This window comes from Phocoena sinus, chromosome 1 (genome assembly GCF_008692025.1).
Source record: "Phocoena sinus isolate mPhoSin1 chromosome 1, mPhoSin1.pri, whole genome shotgun sequence".
Classification (NCBI taxonomy): Eukaryota; Metazoa; Chordata; class Mammalia; order Artiodactyla; family Phocoenidae; genus Phocoena; species Phocoena sinus.
Genome location: NC_045763.1, coordinates 115,791,993 through 115,809,243, shown reverse-complemented (window position 1 = coordinate 115,809,243; position 17,251 = coordinate 115,791,993). Strand labels below are relative to the sequence as shown.

The window sequence follows — 17,251 nt, the reverse complement described above, 5'->3', positions numbered from 1 at the left end:
CTGCAGTCAGAATGCATGCTCTAAAATGCATACCATCCTTCAATAGTTTTTTGTTCCCTTAGCATAATGCTCTTTCTGATTGAAAAAGCTTCCTTTTCCTTTCTTCATGTTCTTGACTCTGTTAATAAAATACTATAGTTGGGAGAAAGCTTTTGTCTTTATTTTTTTCTCTCCTTTTCTTTCACTTAATCTTCTACATTATATGTGGAGAAATATATCTCAATCTTGAAGCCTGAGCTCTCCGGTGGATTTGTCTGCCCACAGGCCACATGAAGTCTTTTCTCCTCCACGGGTAAACTCAGTAGGGCAGGTCTGACTTCTGAAGGCTGAAGGTAAAAACATAGGATCTTGGATCCCAGTTGCAAACTAATCTAGATTCCTCAAAGTAAAGCTGATGTTTTGAGCCTTTTCTGAATTCTGTGTCTCTTACTGCAACATTTCAGAATCTGCCGAGGGTGGAATGTGAGTAATTAGCATTTACAAGACATTTATAATGGACTCTCCATCATCTGGATCCTATCGATACCTTCATATTACATAGTCTTCACATTTCAACACCAATATCTCCTGACACCTGACCACCAAGCAGGCTGTGACCAGCCATTTCAAACTACCTGTCATTGCTTAAATAGGTAATACTGTTTCATTTGTCTGTTTATGCACAGCAAAGTCTTTTCCCATTCTGATTCTCCATGCTACTCATCCTTTAATTCCTGTTCAAGTGTCATCATCTCTCTAAAGTCTATTATTTGCACCAAGTAAAGGTGACCATTTCCTCCACTGTGTTCCCAAAGTTTCTTATACTTTCCTCTCTTACAGCTGTTTTTATGTGCTATTACAATTACTAGACCATGTCATTTTGCAGCACCAAACTCTCCCTTATTCATCAGTGTACTCCCTTGACCCATCGCATTCACCTAACACATATGGCAGCTAAAAACTTTCTACTGAATATAATAATATGGAAATTATAGGAAGAAAAGCAAGATTAAAAATAAATACCTATAATGAAGTAATCTTTGTATAGAGTGATCCGAATATTACAAAGAAGCTAAGATGTTTCATTAGAGAGACAAAATTACCCTGTTTGAAATAGTAGGGAGTGATGTTAGTATATGTAGTTGAGTTCTTGAATAGTCTAGAGTTGAGTAGCTCTTGAAGCAAAGCTATACTTAAGGGCTTCCCTGGGGACGCAGTGGCTGAGAGTCCGCCTGCTGATGCGGGGGACACGGGTTCGTGCCCCGGTCTGGGAAGATCCCACATGCTGTGGAGCGGCTAGACCCGTGAGCCACGGCCGCTGAGCCTGCGCGTCCGGAGCCTGTGCTCCGCAACGGGAGAGGTCACAACAGTGAGAGGCCCGCATACCGCAAAAACAAAAACAAAAACAAAAACAAAAAAGCTATACTTAATAGCAAGGCAGGGGGACCTGGGAATACTGAGGGTCTTGCTACTCAATCCCTGCCCACCATATCTTAGACTTAAGAACGACTTGATTTCATTACCATAAGGACCTGTTTCCCTTCAACTTCCAAAGATGGGCATAAATGAGGACAAGCATAGAAGAAAAGCAGATCCAAGTCCTAGGCCCTCTGCTTAGCACTGGAAAACCTGGTTTGAAGGAAATAAATCCAGCCCTATTTGCAGAGACTGACACCTTGACTCTGGATTACCATCTTGACTCTGGATTATGGTGCCCGCAAGGGCAACTCTGGAGTTGTTCTGTGATATCTGGCTTCTATATTTTCTAGTCACTTCCACCTGGAAGGAGAGAATTGAAATTGACCTATTGCCCCCCACACACCATACATAGGGGACAAGCATTGCTTGATATTCTAATGTGAAGTGACCCCATTCTTGGTACTTGCCTTTCCTTATGGGAGTTGTTTCCCCTGTTTACATAGTGAAGGGACTGAAGCAGAGACTGATGGAGCTGGGATTACAGCTGAACCAAATCATAACAGCTTGGGAATATTTTGTTTGTTTTCTTTGGTTTTCAGCATCTTTCTGTCAGTTCTGGCCACCTCCCTTCCTCTGGGGACATGCTGAATTCAGCAAGTCCAGTTCTATCAGTTCTGCCCCCTGAGCCCATTGGTTTCTGGTCATCTGATAAAGCCTCTGCCACAGGCAGGACCTTCCTCCTTCCCTCCTCCCAGCACACTTGCAACCAAAGCTGAATATTGCTGTTCTGGGGCTTCCTGCCAGCCTTACAATTCAGCTCACCATCTCCAGCTACCTGGGTCATGGCTTTGCTATTCTTCTTGATCCTTGGTGAGTATTTCTGCTCCTTTTGGTCTAGGCTTCAGAATACTCTGGAACTTTGATTGTGGGAATCCTCTCCTTGCCCATCTGGTGCAGATCTAGGTATCATTCAAGGAAAGGCTCTTCCTTGCTCTCCTCCTTTCTCTATACCTGGCAATTATTCTAAATCCCCAAAGCCACTTAATTTATACCCAATTTATAATCCACCTTGATTACCAAAAAATTTCCTATTTCCCTATATTTGCACTAACAAATTTGTACATAAATTTTCCTAAATGCACTATTTATAAAAAGACAAATAAATGGACCAAGGTTAGCAGCAGATAAAGCAAGAAAAGGAAGTAGAACTGCAGGACAAACAACTTTCATTTATCATATTGTGTTTCATTTATCAAATGTGTTTCATATAATGTTTCCCTAGTTTTTCCCAGTTTCTTATTGCTTAGATTAATTTAGAGTAAATGGGGATTTTGGAATCAAAGAGATAGGAGTTTCAATCCTTGCTCTTTGATTTCTTAGCTGTCTGAATTTTAAAGTTACTGTATCTTTCTGAAATCTCATTCTCATCTATGAAATAAAGATAAACATCCTCAGATGTTTGTTAGGCACGTTTTCACAAGATAACAGCGCCTGCTAGGTCCCTTCCCTAATCAATCACATCCATTTTAATTATCTTGTTGATCCAGTACATCACTGAAGCCCACACTGGTTTCTCAGTTGGACACTTGTGTGCTCTATGCAGGGTGCTGGCCACATGCTTAAACATCTATATACCCCTTATATCACCTAACAGATAGTCCCACCCATTATGAAGGTGCTGTTGAATTTCTCAGACTTACCTTCAGTCACACCTCCTTCATGAAGCTTTCCTTATCTGTGACACCCATAGTCATCCACCCTGCTACAGAGTATTCAAGTTACTTTTGGGCTATGTCACTTTCACACCTACATATCAGGTTCATCACATTCAGTTTCCTTTGCATGTACACATGTTTTGTGTTCTTTATTAGACATGTAGGGTGTTATGTATAATATAATTTTGAGTTTTAGACAATTGCACACAAGGTCTCGTTGAGTCTGGGAGTGGCCATATCCTGAAAACTAAGGACATGGGGTTATTAAGAAATTACTTGGAAAGCAAGTATTTGGAAGAAAATGTTCCAGGACAAGCCAATGAAATACATAGATTTACCTAAAAAGCTCTAGGCTGGAAGTCCAAAGATATTAACTCCTTCAGAAAGATCCTATAAGATGGGATGACAGGCAGGGGTTGGGAATGATGAGTTCTGCAGTTCAAAGGCCACTGACACTCAACAGGTTTCAGGACTCTCTCTACAGCATTAGGAGGGAGCCTAATGAATAGAAGAGTCTGATCATGTAGATATCCTGTAGGAAGAAACTCTGGTGGTTCAAAGATGTGCTGGTGCTTAAACCTGGAAGTTTGGAACTCAATGTAGAACTGCTTTCTGACCTATTAATCAGGATTCAGCAAACTACAGCCTGCAAACTAAGAATGGATTTTACATTTTTAAATGGTGGAAAAAAATCAAAAGAAGAATAATATTTTGTGACACGTGAAAATATGTCAATTTCGTTGTCCATAAATAAAGGTTTATTGGAACACGGCCATGCTCAGTCATTTATATATATATGGCTGCACTAATGCTACAATGACAGAGTCGAGTAGTTAAAACAGACTATATGGCCCACAAAGCCTAAAATATTTACAATCTGTCCCTTTACAGAAGAAGTTTGCTGACCCTGGTCTAAATGCAGTGTCAGTGAACACATACATATCCTGCCATTTTTCCCTATGCTCTGTGCTGCTTCCTATGACATTTTTATCTTCCCCAACCAGTGTGTCTGCCCAGAGGCCTCTAGCATGCTTTCCTTTTGAGTGCAGATGTTGCATCACCACACTTTTACTTTAGGTGGTAATCACCAATCAGTCTAATTGACTAGAATAGAAAACCAAATCCATCCATGCCTGGGGTAAAGCCAACATCAGATGTAAAGGGAACATGATGGGTCAGTTAGCTATGGTAGAACTGGTTTTGTGGTTCCTAGTCAGTACCCATGTGTCCTTTGAGACTGGTCATTCCAGGAAGAAAAGGTCCTAAGAAGGACTAACTTTGGAGGCTGTGTATTTACCACTCTAACTGTCCCACAAAGTTTGGCAAAGGCTTTCTAGAGAGTTGCATTTTTGAACAAAGCCTTGGAAATTGACTACATGATCTCATTCACTTCTCTCTTTTTTCCTCAGCCTTTTGTACTGGACTTGGCCTCTCAGGTAAGATTTTTGGGTTCCTAACAGGGAGGACTTTAAGCTCTGGAGAGTGGAAATTCTGAAACTTCTCTGGGCCATGGAGAGAGCCTCTGGTTCAAAACAGCCCAAGTAGATTTCCTTTCTGGTTTCCCAACCCACCCACTCAGTCTTATGTGGGTAGATTTCCACATAAGAAAAAAGTTGGGTGGTTTATCTTGCAAGGGGATTCCTCTTCAATTGGCTTCTGTGACCAAAGGCTCTCGGCCACATCTAAGTAGCAGAGGGCTTTGTTTCAGGCTCAGAAGACACCTCACCCCCTGGGAAACAAACCTCCTTTTGCCCTGCTGAATTCTACCATTTCCAGTTCTCTCTGCTAGCTTTAATGGTACCATTGAACTAGAGATGCATCAGCTTCTGTGCAGCATATGGCTTCACCAGCAGAGTGCAGGTTGGATTTCAGCCACCACTGGCCATTTCTGTGAGGAGTCTTTGGGCAGAGCACAAACAGCTCAACTGAGGAGAGAAAGGGGCTGCAAAGAGAGAATTAGTCTGTGGGAGAGGAAGGCTCTGATGACCCAAAATCAAGGGGATTGGCTGTGGATTATGAGTTTCTTTGACATTATCCCTTCAGCCTAGTCTTTCTCTTGATAGTAGAGGCTTTACCAGAGAGGGGCAGCTACAAACTCCTCTACGAATGTAGAGGATTTTACACCCTGATAGATGCAGTTTGATTCCTTAAAGGAGTGCTGCTTCTGGGTCTCAGTCCAATACTCAGATTACTTGGTCTTTCTTCTCTGACCTCCAGGGCTATCCCTTACTGCAAGTGCCGGGAGACACCTGCTCTCTTTATAGCCTTCTCACATCCTAAGATGTTTCTCCTCCACCCCGGGGTCCCTCTTTCAAGACCTCAGCTAATAAAGTAAGCTAACACACTGCCTAGGACACACTGCCCTGATGAGCCCCTCTGTTCTTCTCTCTAGCTTTCAAATCTTTCCTCAGACCTTCTCTCCCCTCAAGCTGGATTTCTTTTATACTTATTCTGTGTTCCTCTCTCTCTCTCTCTCTTACTGTCTCTCTGTCTCTTTTTAAAAACATATTTCTTCTTTCTTAGGAGGTGTTCTAGTCCTCCACTTCATGAAAATGAACATTTATTTAAAACCAGAGTTTTATCATTCAAAATAAAATGAAATAACATATGCATGATTCTGATAACTAATATTTGCTGGAGTACACAATAATGCCTATCCAAGCTCTAATCTTAGTTACAATGACCCAAAAGTTATTTCTAGATGACTCTTCTTGAATTATATTTGTATTCAGATATACATGCCTTAAACTTTGGTGTGCAAAAATGGAGACTTTTCTTATTTTTTATAGTTTTATTTTAATTTCTATCTCTAACCTCCATTCTTCATATTGCTTCCCTCAAGAAATTATGGAAGAAAAGGAGAAGAACAAAAACAAATGAACAAACCAAACATAAACTTCCCAGTGTGATTTAAAATCAGGTCAGACTTTTTTCACCCAACAGCTTTTTCTGGGGTTGATGCCAAGTTCTAGGGAGTTTATGCAGAGTTGAGACAAGGTAGGCAGTGGAAAATCTTGTCCTGAGAAATTGTATTCCATTTTTGCTGGGATCTGGGTCATTCCATGTGACCCATGTTGTCACATGTTATACTGTTCATATTCTAATAGATCACAGACCACCAGTCTGAATGTGGCCCCTCCAGGTTCAACAGACCTCTCCATGGATGCATGGCAAATTTAGGTTTTCTTTCTCACTCTATCACTCTGGGGCTGAGGGGACTTGGCGGGATTGCCTCAAGCCTATTAAATATAATCTCTTTGAGGGCAACAATGCTAACTATCTTGTCATCACTATTCTCTGAGTTCATAAAACAATACCTGGAATATAGTATCCAGAAGTTTATTTCCTGATGGGCTCTTCCCTGGGCTCCATACACAACCATCTCTACTCCATGTCTAAGTCTTAGTAGAAGGGAAATAATTTCTATTAGTCTTTTCTACCTCACAGTTGTAATCAAGAAGCAGAAACACATCCTGGATTCCTCAGAAATTATCTGGAGGCTCTGTGAAACATATCTCCTACTCCCAACCCCTAGAATCCTCTAGACTCAGTTTTGGGGCCCTGAGACTCTGAGGGTCTGATTCTTCCTTTACCCAGTATTCTCTGTATTTCTTCTGAGCTGGGTTCTTGGACATGGGAAAATGTCATAGAAGTAGCAAGGATGAGTGGTAGTGGATCATTGATACTGGGAGAGAGATTTAGGTTGTTCAGCCCAAATTATATCCAGACACCTTGTCTCAATCTAGCTGCCTTGGGGAGAGACAGAGTCATGAGGAAGAAAGGACAAAAACAGATATCATCTCTACACTCCTGTTCTGACCTGGGTTTTCCACTATTTGACAGTGTGACCACATGACCTTGAATTTCATGAGGATCATTTTCTTCATCAGTGAAATGGTGGGGTAGACTTGATGATCTCTATAGATCCTTCTTATCCTGACCACCAAAGATTCTAAAAACTCTGCTGGATGTTCAACCAACATCTTTCTCTTAATCTTCAAACATCTAGATATGACTGCTGGTTTTCAAAAACTAGCAGTCATATCTAGGTGTCTTGAAGTGGAGTTTCTTGGTAGGGTACAATTAAGAGTGTAGCAGGGCTAGAACTCAGAGATGGAGTCCTGAAGTTCCTCTTCCTTCTCTTCCCTTTTGGCCCCTCCTTTCTCATCCCTCAATTTTCCATGCACTGGAAGTGGTGGAAGAGTTCTAAGAAGACTGCATACATGCCTGACTACTCTCTGGGCTCCTCCCAGATCTCCAGCCAATATCTCATTTCTTTGCAGAGTCTTCATCCAGAACGCGACTGGTGGGAGGTCACCATCGCTGTGAAGGGCGGGTGGAAGTGGAACGGAACGGCCAGTGGGGCACCGTGTGTGATGACGGCTGGGGCATGAAAGATGTGGAAGTGGTGTGCCGGGAGCTGGGCTGTGGAGCAGCCACAGGGACACCCAGTGGTACTTTATATAAGCCATTGGCAGAAAAAGACCAAAAAGTCCTCATCCAAGCGGTCAACTGCAGTGGGATGGAAAGTAAACTGATTCACTGTGAGCAAGAGGAAGATGTTTTTGATTGTTCCCACAATGAGGATGCAGGGGCTATGTGTGAAAGTGAGTATGGCAGGGCTCAAGGACTATCTGCCAGCTGCCCACACCCCACATGACCACTCTTTGTCCTTATTCTCCACCATGAACTAATGGCTAATTGGCTCCTTGTCCTCCACATCTTACACTTCCTCAATTGTGGACACTGGAGACAAACATTATCCTCAGGTAGAATTGCTACTCATCCTTGGTTGAGCTAATGATTTTCTCTTAGTTTCAATCTATATGAGAACCTGTTTCTCTTCTTCACACACACAAACATGCACAAATCCAACAACCACTAAACATTTGCATCTAGAGCTCAGGTGGAGTTATGGGGAAGAAATGAGCTCCCAAAGTATAATGCATGCTTTTTCAGTTCTCAAGGAGTCCACCATCTAGCTAGGTAGACAGGAGACACTCACAGGAAACCAACACACAACAACTGTGTGTATATCTATCTATCTATCTATATACACATACATACATATATATGTGAATATATATATATATATATATAATTGTTGTTGTTGTATTCCTTTGCGCCATTCATATATTTGCTTTCTATGTATTAATAATTTCTCTTTCTGTGTCTATCTCCTCCTCCATTAGACTGTGATTTGGCTAAGGGACTAGTTCATGTCTTCTCTTTGTTACCCCACAGTTTATTATCAGAGAAACAATCACTAAATGCTTGCGCCCTGATGCTGAGGTCTCATTCTTATTTCTTAGAAAAATTCAGTGTTAGGAGCCCCCTTTTCTGGGAAGGATGTGTTCTTACAAAGAGCAGATGCTTCATCTTTCTTTTCCCATAGTTCCAGAGACTGTGCGGCTGGTTGGTGGCCCTGGTCGCTGCAAAGGGCGAGTGGAGGTGAAGCACCAAGAGCAATGGGGCACCGTGTGCAAAGCAGGCTGGAATCTCTCAGCCGCGAAGGTGGTGTGCTGGCAGCTGGGGTGTGGGAGGGCCACACTGACCCAAAGATGCTGCAACAAGGATACACAGGGCCAAGGGCCCATCTGGCTGAGTAAGGTGTCATGCTCAGGACAAGAAGAAAGCCTTCAAGATTGCCCTTCTGCGCTCTGGGGGAAGAATAACTGCACCCATGATGAGGACACATGTGTCGAATGCGAAGGTAATGCCTATAAGTCCAGCGACTAGGTTCATTCATGAATTTGATTAAATGGAATTCTATTCAACCAATGTTTACAGAGAACTACTCATGCATCACATAACCATGGCAAAGTTATTTAAGTGTGCTGCTCATCAATTGTCTTGTTTTTAAAATGGAGATAATGATGCTTACCTTTGTATATGAAAATGCTTTAAATGATATTAAGCAATGAATTAATATGAACTATTATTATATTGAATTCTATATAATAGGAAAGACACACCATTCCATGTACTTGTTGAAGTCTCCAATTTTAAAAAACAACTAGAAAGTCATTCATAAATATTAGACTTTTATAAAATAAATGGGAAAGTGAAAAGATCTTAGTTAAGGAGACGGTCCTGGGCCACATGAATTGGAACCTAGAGCAAGGGTTATAATCACAGAAACTAATCATATAATCACAGAAACACAGGTAAAGAGTTTCAAAAGTGCTGATGGGATTTGAATGAGGATGTAGATGATGTTATTTTTTCTTCTTTTCATGTCCCTCTCCATCCCCTGACCCTGCAGATCCCTTTGACTTGAGGCTGGTAGGAGGAGACACCCGCTGCTCTGGGAGACTGGAGGTGCTGCATAAGGGCGAATGGGGTTCTGTCTGTGATGATGGCTGGGGAGAAAAGGAGGAAAAGGTGGTGTGCAAGCAACTGGGCTGTGGGGAGTCAATCTTGCTATCTGCCAAAGCCCGGAGAAACTTTGGCCTTGGAGCTGGCCGCATCTGGCTAGATGATGTTCATTGCTCAGGGAAGGAGCAGTCCCTGGAACAGTGTCGGCACAGGTTCTGGGGGCATCACAACTGCAACCACAAGGAAGATGTGGCCGTGACCTGCTTAGGTAAGTCCTGTAGATGGAACCCAAGGGGACTGACATTGAGGGAGGTGAAGAAGAGTGTGGTGGGGGTGAACTCTGAGGATAAGAGTTATTCTACCAGTGCCATACAGCTGCCCATAATTGTCACCTACTTTATGTGTTCTTCAAGGGATTTAATTGAGACATTCTAGTAGTGAATAGACTGATAAGAATAATAATAAATCCCATACCATACAGTTATTGAATATGAGAACAAAAAGCATTTTGAAAATTATTGAATTAACACCTTTATATTAAACATGAAGAAAGTAAGAGTCAGTCAATAAGTAACTTTCCAAAATCATAAAAATTGTTTCCAAATGATAGGGCAGAACTAAGATGACCAGTATTGACTCTTAACTCAGGATTACTTGTCTTAGATGACCTCAGTCCTCAAACTCTAAGTTTAAACTATAGAAAATTGTCCCATCTCATTCTACCTATTGTCACTCCCCAGATATTAAGTTAACCTGTGGGAATGGGGCTGGGGTAGGGGGCTCTTTGGGAATTCCCATGAGTGTCTTTCTAGAGAAGCCAGGATACTAATCCTGAACTGTAGACCTCTATGGGGGAGTGAAGGAAGAAATCCTGTCCCGATGTGAGTCCGGAAATGCAAGCATAGCCTTTGGGTGACTGACTCAAGAGAGTCACAGTTCTGAAGCCCAGCTTTTTAATCAGGGTGGGAAACTGGCATGCAGGGCTGCCTGGTTAAATGCTCAGCTATGGAACTGGGTAAGAGCTGATAATGGACCAAAGATATGAAGAGCAGCTAGTGCCCAGAAAAGGAGGGCTTTAGTGACAGAAGACTAGGGTTTGAGCCTTGCTGCTGCCATTCTGAGGCTAGTTAATCTTAGATAGTCACTTAACTACTCAAGACCTCAGTATTTTCACTGTTAAAAAGGGAGACACTTGTCTCATTCCTCTTGAAGAGTTTTGTGATTGTGTGAGGGTGAGAAGTGTTAATATATGTGAATACTCTTTGTGACTCATAGGGGAGCTGGTTGAATTAAGTGCCTGGGACACTGTACCAGATTCTGACATGGTCCACATCAGAGTGAGATATGTGTGTGATTAGGTCTGGGAGGGTCTCTGTTTCCTATTCTGGAACCCAGTCTTCTTTCTTGGCCTCTTTGGGTCTGAATGAAATAATCCCCTCTTGGCGTGTCTCCATCCTTACTGTACATTCTTCTTCTCTTTACAGAACTGTAGCCTGGCCTTCTTGATGCTTGACCTGATCCCTGCAGGCCCTGAGTGTCTTTTGATTTCTCCTGGGCCAGAATGTCCTGGCATGAGCACTGAGTCTGCAGGCTTAGCTACCATTCCCTCAGCCCCTCAGCAGGAATCTGAACACTCTGCTTATACTTTGCTCTCAGAGCCAAGCACCCCTATCATTGCCTGGAGATATGAGTTGTTGAATTCTCTCTTGCTGGGGAAGATGAGCTCCCAGTTGCCCTCTCCTCGCTGCTGACCCTTTGGCATTGGTTCTGGCCTCTCCTGCTTCTTCTCAACCAGCCTGGCATCCCCAGGCTTGTTACTTTGACCACTACAGGCCCTTTTCAAGAAAAGATCTATGTCTGTAAAGAACATGAAAGGAATGAGACAACAAAAGAACATTTGAAGGGGAATATGGGTTAACAATTACATGAAAGTTGGGGGAAAGCTTAGAGTCTTTTTGAACGCTTTTTCTTAACCTTCAGGTGATCACAACAATTAACATCTGAATATTCTCCTATTCTTTGATGAGAGTAGACCATTCTTTCAAGAGCAGTGCAGTATCCTGTAATCCTAGACCTTTTCACGACACTTGGAAAAAAATATCACACTCCCTGAATGCCCATAATAAAATATCTTTGTTGACCATCCATGTACATCTTGCCAACATGGTGTACATTGAACAAGAAGAATCTCATAAATTCACTATTCCAAGGAAAAATGTATTGGCTATGGAGCTGCCACTAGGAGAAGGGAAAGGAAGAGATGCAGACAGAGTTTAGGGAGGTCCAGAGTCATGCCTCATGCCAACCAGATGATATAATTTTAATTCTGTCAACTCGGACTTTAGGATCTGCAAGTCTGAGGCAAGATAGAATGATACTAAGGAGAGAATCATGACTTAATTCTAAAAACTGACAACTTTAGATTCTGAGGCCAAGTCGAGTACCTGTAATATGCCTACCTTTATGCTTTCTAATAAAGTAGTTCTCACAGTCTCAACAGTTGCCTCTCTCTGTGATATACTCTTTCTACCCAAGAGGAAGCAGGTGTCTCAGCTTTACAGGGATGACCTTTTAGGCAGGATTAGGTAGAAGATGCAATCTGCCAGCAGATGCAATCTTATGTGTAATATAGACTTCTCCTCTGGATGGAGAACTTTCTCCCTGTCTATTTCCTATAATGGGAAAATATGTAAAGAAACCTAGCTTCATAGAAGAGAAGAAAATGCCTTAACAGACATTTTGAGATCTATCCTGTCTACTCAAAGAGATTTTGCCTTTAACTGATCAGTTATCTCAAGTCCTCCTGATTTTCCCTACAGACTAGTATCATGTTCCCTAAACTACACAGTATTATATCTAGAATCTAGAGGCCTGCTGAACTGCCTTGATTGAGTCATTGAAAAGCTCTTTTATCCTAAGTAGAGTAGAACAGGGTTGGCATTTCACAAAAGGAACTTTGATTTCCCCTTAATTTCTACACTAAAATTTCTTTTGTAAAATTCCTACTTAACAAGACCCCTGAGAACAAATTAGATAAAAATAATACCTCTTAGAGGAGGCCGGGTGATCCAACGCAGAAAGCAAGACATGACAGTAGCCTAATAGGTAGCATTGGACATCTAATAAGAATGTGTCACTTAAATAGAGGAAACTGAGAAGCTGAAAGTCAAAGTTGACACTAGCCTATTAGCACTGTCCAGGAGAAAGTTGTTCCCTGACCCAAGAATATGGCTGTTTATCTTGATTTCCAAAGTGGACATGGATGAAATAGTACATCAGAGCCTGAAGAAGTTAGTATAGTGACAATGACTGACAGTGCTCACAAATATTCATGTTTGTTTCTTCTTCCTGGACATGCCACTAGTCTATCCCAAGTTTGTCTTATAGAAGATACCCCATCCAGACTCCTGCCCCAACCCTAGCAAAGAAGTGCAGTAAACTGGAGCTCTTCATTCAATGAGAATTTTACCCATTGGGTATTTTAGGAGTTGTCAGTTGGCATACACCTTATCCTCCAAGTACCTGTCCTGTAAGCAACATCTCCTGACCCTTGCCCAGTTCCAGATCCCTAGCTACTCACGAAGTGCTCAGCATGCACTTGCTCACTACACCTTCTTACAAGAGTCCTGGGCAGCAATGGGCCTCCAGGTCTGTGGAGCTAGAGCCTAACACTAAGCACCTACATAATCTCCAGTGGGGAGGGGACCCGCCACTGGGAGTTTACCCTGAGGCTGCAGCTGCAAATTGGCCACAATCAGTCTCCATTTGGACTTGCTGCCTGATGGTCCCAGGCTTCTCAAGTAACTAGGGCTCCCAGGTGTCCCTTTGATCTAGGTGGGACCATATGTCCCATTCTCACAGTGGAAATAATTTATGACACTTTCATATCAAGGCAGTTAACAATAGCGTGCCTTCTCAATGCTCTTTCTCTCCTTACCTGCTGGCTTGTTAGAGAAGACCCCAAAGACCTAGGGGAGGGCAGACCCAGAAGATGGAAGGAGCCTGGATCTCTGAATGACTCATACTCTGCTGACTGTGTTGTGAATAAGAAATAAAGCTTATTCGTGTTAAATCACTGAGGTGTTGAGGAGGTTTTTACAGCAATTAGTTTAGCTGGACTAAAACAGATATAAATAGTATTTTAAAAAATCAATTGCATTCCTTCAAATCTCACCAAAAAAAATTCTGATGATCATTTGGCTTCCTCTAAAGCTCCTAGATATCTAATATTCCATGCTAGTCAGGAAATGTGAGACTTGGCTCACTCACTTTATTTTTACTATAAATTATATTTTATTTTGGATATTTATTTTTGATGGTCTTCTGACCCACTCCCCCACCCCCACATATGTTTTTTTCTAAAAACTATGCAAGATGCTCCTGGAGAATTCCTTGCCAACATTATTTGTTGTGTATCTTAAGACTTTATTATTTTTTTTAAGAACAATTTTAGGTTCACAACAAAACACAGTGGACGGTACAAAGATTTCCTATACACCTCCTGCTCTCACATATGCATAACTTGCCCCATTCTCAACATTCCCAATAGAGTAGTATATTTGAACCTACACTGAAATATCATTCTCTCTCAGATTCCATAGTTTACATTAGGGTTCACTCTTGGTGTTGTTCTATGGGTCTGGATAAATTTATAAATGTGTATTCACCATTAGAGTATCATACAGAATACTTTTACTACCTAAAATCCTATGTGCTCTGCCTATTCATCCCTCATGCCCCTCTAACCCCTAGCAACCACTGATCCTTTTATTGTCTCCATAGTTTTACCTTTTCCAGAAAGTCATATTATTGGAATTGTACAGTATATAACCTTCTCAGATTGGTTTCTTTCACTTAGTAATATGTATTTAAGTTTCCTCCGTGTCTTTTCATGACTTGATAGCTCATTTCTTTTATTTATTTATTTTAAAAAATTTTTATATTATTTTACAATCTACTTAAAAATTTTTTTTTTCAATTATTTATTTATTTATTTATTTTTATTTTTGGCTGCGTTGGGTCTTTGTTGCTGCACGTGGGCTTTCTCTATTTGCAGTGTGCGGGCTTCTCATTGTGCCGGCTTCTCATTGTGGTGGCTCTAGGCACACAGGCTTCAGTAGTCGGAGCACACGGGCTCAGTAGTTGTGGCTCACAGGCTCAGTAGTTGTGGTGCACGGACTTACTTGCTCCACAGCATGTGGGATTTTCCTGGACCAGGGCTCGAACCTGTGTTCCCTGCATTGGCAGGCGGATCCTTAACCACTGTGCCACCAGGGAAGCCCACATTTCTTTTTAGCCCTAGCATTCCATTGTCTGGATGTACCACTTTTTTTTTTGTATCCATTTATCTAGTGAACGACATCGTGGTGCTTCCAAGTTTTGACAATCATAATAAAGCTGCTATAAACATCTGTGTGCAGATTTTTGTGTGGACATAAGTTTTAAACTCTTTTGGGTAAATACTAAGGAGTATTTTTCAACAATATGAGCATGCCATTCTGGCTACAGTTGATTGATACCAAGAGTGGGCTTATGTCCAAGCTAGAGCAATCAACCCTTCCCAGGAGACAGGAACTCTGATTGAAATCAGGTTAGTTTCTCCAAGTAGCTAGACTTGTAACAAATTAACCCAGGAGATGTAGGTGGCCATTTTCCACATAGATCAGAGAATGAGAGGAAGCCCTTCCACAGAGATACATGAAATGAATGAACGAGATGCATAGAGAGGAACATAGGTGAGAGACATAGAACCCAAACAACATTTTCAATTTCTGATTCTCATCTTTTCCTGGGATCCAACTGCATTCCTGGTCTTGGGTTCTGTGACAAACTGTTGTAGGTTTATAATATATGTATATTATATATCATGATATGTAATATATATTATAGCATACATATTAATATATATTAATTTTTTATTGAATTATCTCATTTTTTTTCTTTTTTTGGGGGGGCTGCATCAGGTCTTAGCTGTGGCATGCAGGATCTTTCATTTCGGTGCGTGGGCTTCTCTCTAGTTGTGGCACACAGGCTCCAGAGCATGTGGGCACTGTAGTTTGTGGCATGTGGGCTCTCTAATTGAGGTGTGTGGACTCAGTAGTTGCAGCACATGGGCTTAGTTGCCCCACAGCATGTGGGATCTTAGTTCCCCAACCAGGGATTGAACACTCATCCTCTGCATTGGAAGGCTGATTCTTTACCACTGGACCATGAGGGAAGTCCCTATCTCATTGGTTTTTGTATTTCTAACCAAAATAACCCTAACCAATTTTCCTGTTTTAACTTAATAAAGTGGTAATTCACCTGTCCTGTGTAAGTTTAGTTAGATAAGCCCATTTATCAGTAATGAATCAATTCTCACTGCATTTATAAAATCAAGTTTATGGATCTGAAAAGATGAGGACTAAGGTCTATAACAGAGGTACCACTACAACATATTACCCTTGAGTGATTCTGATCGGTTGGATGACCAATCAACTTGTTTACACAGGTGACATTTATAGCTCATGCCCTCCTTATTAAAACACAGATGAATTGAGGTACTGCCATCAAGATGGCGACATAGGTCATTCCAGACTTCAGTCCTCATAAGAAAAACAACTAGCAACTATCCACAGATAAGAACGTCATTGTGAAAATTCCAGAACCTGGAGGTGAGGCTGAAAAAGAACCCCTGGACCACAGAGACTGAGAGGGACTACATTAGAAGGGTAAAGGAGCAGTTTCACTTTGCATCATCCCTCCCCTAGGCTGTCACTGTGCCACACTGAGAGGGTCTCCCTGAGCCTGTGGTTTCTCCAGTAGGAAAAGAGAGACCAAGGTGGATATCCAGCTCCCCAGCATTGCGAGATGCTTCGCAGGAGTCCCGCTCAGATCTTGCCTCATGGGATTCACTTAGGTCCTCAGTATTTCTTCATCAGGACCACCCAGTAATCTATTCTGAGGGGAAGGTCACCTAGACCTAAAGCAATCAGTAAGATGGGCCCACAATTTTATTTAAATTCATGAAGATGCTCTGAAGTTGTAAGAATGTCCTCATCTCATGATGTCCTCCTAATGCAGGACTTAGATCCAAAACGCTCCTTGGAGATGCTTGGGAAACTAGATAATGTCACTTTTACTCTTCCCCTAACCCATACTTTCCCCTCCTTGGGTTTCTTCTTCTTTTTTTTTTTAAATATTTATTTATTTATTTACCTTTTTTTTTGTTGTGCTGGGCCTTAGTTGCGGCAGGCGGGCTCCTCAGTTGCAACTCCAAGGCTCCTTAGTTGAGGCTTGCTGGATCCTTAGTTGCAGCATGCAAGTGGGATCTAGTTCCCTGACCAGGGATCGAACACAGGCCCCCTGCATTGGGAGGGCAGAGTCTTATCCACTGTGCCACCAGGGAAGTCCCCCCGTTCTTGGATTTCTTTTCTTCTTCTCTGAGGTGAAGGCATCCTCTCATGGGGCTTAACACATGATAATGGGATAGATGTGCCTAATGGCCCATGTGTTCTCTATAGACTGGCTGTGGGCAGAGTTAGAAAGCACCTTCTTGTTGAGGGTCATGGTCTAGGGCAGCTCTGTCCAATAGATATATAATATGAGCCACATATATAATTTAAAATTTCCTAGTAGCCACACTAGAAAAAAGTAATAAAAAAAGAACAGGTGGAATTAATTTTAATAATACGTTTTATTTAACTCAATATACCCAAAATGTTATCATTTAACAGGTAATCAATATAAAAAATTAACAAGGTACTTTACAATCTCTTTTTCTCTTACTAAGTTTTCAAAATCCCATATGTAATTTACACTTACAGTGCATTTCAATTTGA

General features: G+C 41.7%; 1 protein-coding gene across 1 annotated transcript; it reads left to right on the top strand.

Annotated features, from left to right (window-relative positions):
* Positions 1-2,209: 2,209 nt before the first annotated feature.
* Positions 2,210-11,928, top strand: CD5L (CD5 molecule like). Its single transcript, XM_032650305.1, has 6 exons — positions 2,210-2,268; positions 4,523-4,549; positions 7,397-7,720; positions 8,509-8,826; positions 9,379-9,699; positions 10,916-11,928. Exons 1-6 carry the CDS (start codon positions 2,241-2,243, stop codon positions 10,921-10,923), a joined length of 1,026 nt encoding a protein of 341 aa, XP_032506196.1. The 5' UTR covers positions 2,210-2,240; the 3' UTR covers positions 10,924-11,928.
* Positions 11,929-17,251: the final 5,323 nt, after the last annotated feature.

Bases quoted from the DNA above. Each gene is read 5' to 3' on its own strand.
- CD5L (XM_032650305.1), top strand. From the start codon at position 2,241: ATGGCTTTGCTATTCTTCTTGATCCTTG. The intron at 2,269-4,522 runs GTGAGTATTTCT...TTTTTTCCTCAG, and splicing joins GCTATTCTTCTTGATCCTTG to CCTTTTGTACTGGACTTGGC. The intron at 8,827-9,378 runs GTAATGCCTATA...CTGACCCTGCAG, and splicing joins CACATGTGTCGAATGCGAAG to ATCCCTTTGACTTGAGGCTG.